At 34.0% G+C, this 7,685-nt stretch overlaps 1 protein-coding gene across 1 annotated transcript in view; it reads right to left on the bottom strand.

Moving 5' to 3' along the window:
• Positions 1-607: 607 nt before the first annotated feature.
• LOC108744155 overlaps positions 608-7,685 on the bottom strand; it is a gene marked incomplete at its 3' end in the record, with an annotated part of 19,857 nt that continues 12,779 nt past the window's right edge. Inside the window, exons 10-18 of the mRNA XM_018479785.2 lie at positions 3,425-3,456; positions 3,336-3,365; positions 3,163-3,271; positions 1,971-2,106; positions 1,660-1,845; positions 1,482-1,580; positions 1,217-1,419; positions 941-1,162; positions 608-865 (exon numbers count right to left, since the gene is read on the bottom strand). Coding sequence (XP_018335287.2) covers positions 608-865; positions 941-1,162; positions 1,217-1,419; positions 1,482-1,580; positions 1,660-1,845; positions 1,971-2,106; positions 3,163-3,271; positions 3,336-3,365; positions 3,425-3,456 — 1,275 coding nt within the window. The remainder of the gene's footprint in view (positions 866-940; positions 1,163-1,216; positions 1,420-1,481; positions 1,581-1,659; positions 1,846-1,970; positions 2,107-3,162; positions 3,272-3,335; positions 3,366-3,424; positions 3,457-7,685) is intronic.

The raw sequence follows: 7,685 nt of genomic DNA, 5'->3' as shown, positions 1-7,685 counted from the left end.
GAATTAGCATATGATCGTCTTCATGAAATGTTTTTGTTAGGACTTTGGTACAGATCTCGAAAAGTGTGCGCAAAATTTTCTTGGCGTAGTTTTCGAGAAGCAGCAGTTACAGACAGCTTTAAATAAAATCGATGTTGTATTGGTAAAACAGTATTGTATGAAAATAAATAGAAGTAAAACAAAAATACTGGTATTTAAGGGAAGGAAAAGTAGGAAAAGAGCGAAAATAAAGATAGGAAACGAAAGATTAGAAGAAGTGGTCGATTTTAGGTATCTAGGAAGTCAGATAAGTCAGGACGGAAGGAGTAGTAGGGATATAAAGCAGAGGATAGCACAGGGTCGAGTCGCCTTGATTAAAAAGAAGTCACATCTATGCTCGCGATTAATTTAGAAATTCGAAAAAGATTGTCAAAGGTGTATGTTTGGAGCGCGGTGCTGTACGGGTGCGAAATATGGACGCTGGGCGCCCTGGAAAAGAAAAGATTAGAAGAGTTCGAAATGTGGTGTTACAGGCGAATGATGAGGATACAGTGGATAGAGGAGGTTAGAAATGAAGAGNAATGTTCTAGTTTTAGGGAAATGCGAAGTTTAGCTCAGGATAACAAAGAGTGGAGGTACGTGTCAAACCAGTCTTAGGACTGATGACCTTATGATGATAATGATAATGGTGTAACCTACCGTTGGTGATAAAGGAGGTAAATAGACCAGATATCCCAATGCACACTGCCATTCCTAAAGTACTCCAAATGAGTAATCCTCGTCTAGTACATTTTTTGATCGTAATGGCCCCTAAACCTGACATTATAAAACGTATAACGCCTATGAAAACCGACAGACCATACGGATTAATATCGCTCCCAATATCCTACAACATTTTTTTTTATCATAATTTTATTGGTGGAACCAAGTTTTATTGATTGCATTCTAGTAATGGTGATACCTCTACAAAATTGACTGTGTAAAACAGTGTGATGTAGATGCCAGTGAATTGTTGCACAAAAAATATTCCAAACATGATTAGGAATGGTTTGTATCCTGTAGGTTTCACGAATCCCCGGACGAACTTTCTAAATGTGCTTTCTTTTTCGTTTTTCCTTTCCGCTTTCTTTTGTTCGTTGTCCTTAACTAAAAGGTCCAGTTGCATTTGTGCCAGGGTGGACTTCTGAAAACATTGGTAATAAAGAACACGTTTTTTGGGCCAATGAGTTTTTCAAACCCTGTTTTCGGGTTGGGGGAAGTTTTTGTAGTACCACTCTAGAGACTTCCTTGCTGCATCCTGTCGATCTTTGCTAACCAGCCACGCTGGACTCTCAGGAACGATGATTAGGGAGAGTCCGGCCAAAATTGGAAATGTATTGGCTATCCAGGCTACTATTCTCCAGTCCAGGATCCAGCCAAAGAGATATGCCAGGACCATGCCTGATATAAACGTAATTTTGAAATTGGTTTATTATTTATGAAAATATTAAATTTTTGCCAACCTAATGCAGCAAATGTTTGGGCGATTGATATGAGAATTCCTCGAACTTGGGGACTTGCAATTTCAGTTATGAAAACCATAGCTGGATTAGCACCCCATGCTAAAAAAATTGTGTATTTCAAAAGAAAATGCACCGTTTGTTAACATATTGGAAATTATTGTCACTAGTGGATATTCACCACTTGAAAATCCAGTAAGTAGCCTCCCTACTAGCAGCATGGGAATATTTTTAGCAGTGGCTATCAAGACGTAGCCCAAACATGTAGGAAGGGCGGCTAATTTTAGGGTATTTAGCCGACCAATTTTTTCCATTATTAGACCACCGCTGACATTACCAATTGGCATTATAAGCATTAGACAACTTGCTGAAAGAAAATTCTATTTAGTTGGTAGATTTCATGACTGAAGACACCTTGAAATTTATTTTTAAATCAAATTAATGACAATTCAAATTCCTAAAACTTATTTACAAATGGAAATTTTTGCGTACCTATCCAGGTGCTTTCTTCAGGCGTGACCTTAAGGTCACTTTTGGGATCTTCAAGTTGAGGTATTAGAACTGCAGAATAAGCTAAAGTCATTCCCGCAGCTACGTGAAACGAAGCTGCCAGAAGGGCGGCCAAAATCTAAAAAAATCACATTTATCTGAGAAAAACTGATGTGAAGGTCGGAGGGTTGGGGGTGGGGATAGTGCGGCTACATCTTCTAAAATGTCTAAAAATTGCAACTTCTTATATTCTCAGTTTTTTTTTAGAAAGTATTGGGTCAAGCCAGAAAAATCGAGAACGAAGTCATTGATGTTTTAATTTTCGGCAAACTATAAGAAAGAAACAGTTTTAGGACATCCTCTTGCGGTGGTGGCAACATTAAATTAATGTTAGGATGTTCTCGATTTTTTGACTAGCAATCTGCAACTGGGGCATCTCTATCTTCTCACAAATTTATACTTTTACCTTTGTCTGACATGGCGGCTAAGAAGAACATTGTTTCATTCATTGTGGTAAGCTGTGCGCTTTTTCTAATGGTTACCTAACCTAATTTAACAAACAGAACAAGTTCTACTTTTAAAACATTATAAAACCTCAATTTATATGTATTCAGTATGTAATATTCTTATACGATATATATATAAAGATTGTAACATAGATAAGTGCCGAGCCTTGGAGGATGTAAACTAGATGCAATAAACAATCGTATGATGAATTCAGCAGGGGGTTAAGGTCAAAATTTTAAGAAAATTACAATAATTTACAATCCGAAGCCGGTCCTGTGCGTGAATTGACAACATACGGTCTACCAGTTAGCGTAGTACGATAAAAACCATGCAGTTAAATGAAAACATTGCCGATTATCAAAAGACTAAGATAAACATAAGTAATTTATTTCATTATTCATGATATTTTGACCAAATGAATTAAATAAGAGCATTACAGGCAGTAAATGTACAAACACAAAAAGAAAAAACATTTAGTACAGCGTTGCGGGGCGTATATCTTCACCAGGACCGGAATTGAATTCATCTGCACACTCAATTACGTTTTCCTCGAAAACTGAATTTTCGGACATAAACATTTACTTCATTTTCATGTTTTATTATAGTGCTCCATCACCTCCAGCAAGCTCGGCATTTATTTCTGTTACACCCTGTATATTGTTGGACATTAATTTTGGTTCATGCTTACCTGAGGAAAGTAGGCATGAAAAGATGCTTTTTGCTCATACTGAGTAAGCGAGGTACAGCTGGTAATAATTTCCGTTACTTTTTCATCTTTTCTTCTTTGTTCGGCAGTCCTATTAATTATATAAACAAATGCGTAGCATTTTATACATATTTAACATATTTGTTCATACTCACTCGGTTGCCGCTAAGCTGTAACAACTCGCTCTGGAAAACAAAGGAATATATTTACGAATGATGACGTAAAATTCAATATGGCGACTTACCCAACTTCCATTTTGATTTGAAAATGGCCGCTCTACGTTACAATCTGAAACAATATGGCGACATTACAATTGACAAACGATAAGACGATGTAATGGTTACGCTTTAATAACAAAGCCTTGTTTTTGACAAATTGCTGTAATTGTTCAGGTTCAATGTTCTTTTATCTTCGTTGACAGTACAAATAGCAAGAGTAGAAAGGAAAATTAGAATTAAAATATACCTGGTGTAGCCTAAATAGCATAGATACCCTTTATTGAAAGTTTTGTTGGGGGTATTGGCGAATAAAATTAAAAATTGTAGCAATTTGCAGTGTTACTGTTATTAATTTAACGTTGGAATTGTTACCAAAGAAATGAGAAGGTATTTGTTGCATTTAATTTTAGAGGTTATTGTCCTGCGATGTTGATAAGAACCCTGACCATGTCTTTGTATGAGATCATTGCGAGCCAACTAGATTAAAATCTAACCAGGAAGTTGGTTACACCAGTACGGTTACAGTTAGTTCTTATTATCACTCGCTACTGGGTCTTACGTTAGTACAATTTGTATCAGTTAGAATCAGCTTTGTCAAACTAAATAGATAAATGAATTAATTTGAGATTCCCGTTGGTGGTTATAGTTTCGTCAATAAAAGAAAAATGGACGAAATTAAAAACATTTTGATGAAGTTTTTTAACAATAATTAGCAAGATTTGAAGATTGACTTTTTCCTTATGATTTTAAAATTAATTTTTAGTTGTAATCCAAAGCAAAAAAGAAAAAATATTGACCAAAAAGATACGTAAAAAAAAACGAATTAAAATAAATACCTATCGATTAACAAAATCTATCTATGTAGAAGGTTTTCGTAAAAATCACTAAGACAAACTAATTTTAAGTTCTTAATTCATCAGCACTGATTGACTAGGTACCTATACAAAATTAGTTTGTAACATCAAATATTTATACGTAAAATTGATTTTAAAACTATTTCTGTTTCTGTCAAATCAAATTCACACTATGACATACAATTAAAAACGTTATACTACCAGGCACCACCTGATTTGTTTGAGTTTTGGTTTAAACAAAATTGGAAAAAATGTTAATACAAAATATTTAACACTAATCTCTTGATATCTGTAGATATCACGCAGTATATTTACTCCTAAACGATGACGTGATACATGCATGTATATAGGTATGTACGTACATGTGATTTTTTTTTAATTGTTACTATAAATAATACGGTTTGTGCGTTTAAAATTTAACATCTTTTCGCTTATCTCATGCCTACATTTATATTTTACTGCGAAGTTGGTTAATTGTACGTTAAGACGCGAAATCTTCCAAGTATTTTCATTTTATGATTAAATTAATCCAAATCGATTTTCGAGGACATTAAGTTTAAAATTCTTAAAAATAGACAGTTAATGAAGTTTGTTGATTTATAGTATGATGATTAAATAAACTTTTATTGGGTTGTAAAATAAATGATGCTATTTTAAAGTAAAAATTATTTGTGTATAACAAAATAATGTATGCATGTACTTGCAATCGTAAAAATTGATCTTGGTTACAACTGTTATCCTTTGAATTATTACATACATTCGGTCCTATGTAGTTTTTTTTTTCTGCTAGAATCAAATAAAATTTTCTAGAATTAACTGGACATATTTGACACAATTGGTTTTGATAATATTGTTAGTTTGTTTCTCTTAAAAGTTTTACAATGATGATGAAAAACTTGTAAAAAAACTTCTCGATCTATAACAAAGCCTTTCACTTACTTTTTGCATGTAATTATTTACACCACTGCCACTATTTTTCACAATTTTATTTTTACTTAGAAAATTTTATGAATACATTTTCTTAAAATTTTAGTAGAAGCATCATTTTATTCACCGTTCAAGACATAAACGAACCGAATGAGCTTCTACAACTGCGAAAACGTGAAAATAAATTTTCCAATAGACACACAGATGAAAATATATTCACAGCAATTGCGAGTGGCAGTTTAGTATGCTGTAAAAAAAATTAATTTGGAATAGTTACATAAATGCACATGTATATATGCGTATAAAAATGTACTTTATGTAAATCTATATATGGCTAACGTATGTACTATGTACAATCCATTTATAGTACTTTATAACTTTAAACCATTCTTTTGAGTCTAGACCGAGACGGAAACTTTTTAAAACAAAAAATTTTAGTACAATTTAGAGCCAAGCAATTTTACAGAGATATATGTTTATAAAGAGAAATTTCGAGTGGAAAATTTGTGTTAAATAGGTGAATGATCTTGTGCTGTATAGGTATCTACTTATAGATCGCATGTATGGATCATAAAAAATTTTCAGTGGACATACGTTTCGCCAATTTTGGAAGTGAACATTATAGTGGAGATTGTGGGGAAAACCCTCTTTATAATACTTTTTGGGATCTACACTACGTTGTAAAGGGCAATTAAGGGAGGTATACCCCAATAAGTGCGACTAGTGACTTTTGGTAATTTTTTTAGGTTAGGTTTTTAGCTTCGGGGGTGAGACTGCCACGAACTTTTTATGGTACAGTGGTGGGGGAGACCTCCTCTTTCGACCCTTCCCCATCCCACCCTCTTCGGGAGTGGGGGGGGTCATCATCTAGACCTTTAACGAAGTTTCAGTGTTGCAAAAAGGTTGTAAGGAAAAACCCTCTTTAATTTAAGTATACTTGGGACCTATGACTACGTTTTAAAGGGGGGTGAAGACAGACATCCCCATATGAATGTTACTCGTGATTTTTGACTATTTTTTTTTAGAAAAAAGATATCTATTTTTTTCTTTCTATGGCCGAACATCATGGTTCCATTGGAAGAGACTTTACATAAAAGTTATAGACAATTCAAAATCTTTAATTTGAACCCTGAAAGGTTCAATTTCGCTGAACACTTATTGCAAAAAATGACAAAGAACGGTTAAAAATTGTTTGTTTATCGGAAAAATAAGTTTTTCATATTTTTAAGACATTACGATGAACTTTTTCATTTCTAAATCGAATGATGTAGAATCTGATCGGTCATTTTGTTGCTTAAATGTTAATTTGTTTATCCCGAGTCGTCAAATGCTTAGATTTAAAAAAAACAAAAGGAGAAATTGAAGTTTTCACGCCTCAAACCGAAAGCTTTGGAATTGTTTACAATTTAAATCAGCAAAACCATTAAAAATCTCAATTTTTGATTTACATCATCTCTAGAATGTTCCTAAAACTACGTGTTTCAGAAGGTCTGTGTGTGTTTAATTGTAAGTGAAGTGTAACACTGTAGTTGACACACACGCCCACTAGATAAAACAGCTTTTTTATTCGGCGGAGTAAAAACAATGCACATACAAAAATACATACATACGCATCACGTAAAACAAAATAGCGCCGATGACAGACGAAAATTGCGTTCTTGAACTCTAATCAATGACACTAATCACGCAAGCGTATCTTCTCACCTATTTTTCCGACAACGATGAAAATAGCTTATTGAATGTGTGTGAAATGTTGAAGTCGAGGACACGACAGACACGAACCAACGAAATTATTTCAAGAGGTTTTCAACCAGCAGCCGGAGATGTTGAAGGCAATTTCGATTGTAATCGAACCGACAGTTGAATTATTATTCACTTTTTTGCAACACATGATAGGTATAACAAACTGATGATGATTCCCGTGTGTACGTATTAAGATATCGTAGTGTGCAGTTGTTTTAACAAATGAAACGGTCGAAGTTGGCGGACGCACGAAAACCAAAGCAGAGCGGCATGAAAAACAAACCTGTAGAATTCATGCGTCGACGTCGCGACGGCGGACTGCGTCGGTACTTTAGTCGACAGCTTCTCATATTATCGTTCGAAAACATAATAATGTAAAGTTTAATTGCTTATAATGTATACGCCTATAACGTACTTACTCACTGTCATTATTGAGCATTAAAGTACGAAAATTCCTTGACTTGACCACAAACTACACAAAGAGCAAACTTTTTTTAAAAAGTAATTTAAGTTATTATTAATTTTGTAAATGCAAGAAAAAAATCGGTTGTCTGTAAAGTCGGTTTACTGACGATAGTTGAACGTGACAACGTCATAAGAAAATACTGATGGAATGGTTTCATTTTTCAAAAGAAAATTTTAATTTTATTTGTTTGATAGATATTTTGTATGGATATAGAGAAGGAGGTAAATGGAAATGTATTATTGTATAGCAGCTGTCCACGTGGACGCATCGCTCACTCAAGTAGGAGAGAGACAGATG

The sequence above is a fragment of the Agrilus planipennis genome, unplaced genomic scaffold, assembly GCF_000699045.2.
Source record: "Agrilus planipennis isolate EAB-ADULT unplaced genomic scaffold, Apla_2.0 scaffold6, whole genome shotgun sequence".
Taxonomy (NCBI): domain Eukaryota; kingdom Metazoa; phylum Arthropoda; class Insecta; order Coleoptera; family Buprestidae; genus Agrilus; species Agrilus planipennis.
This window is presented reverse-complemented; position numbering and strand designations above follow the sequence as displayed.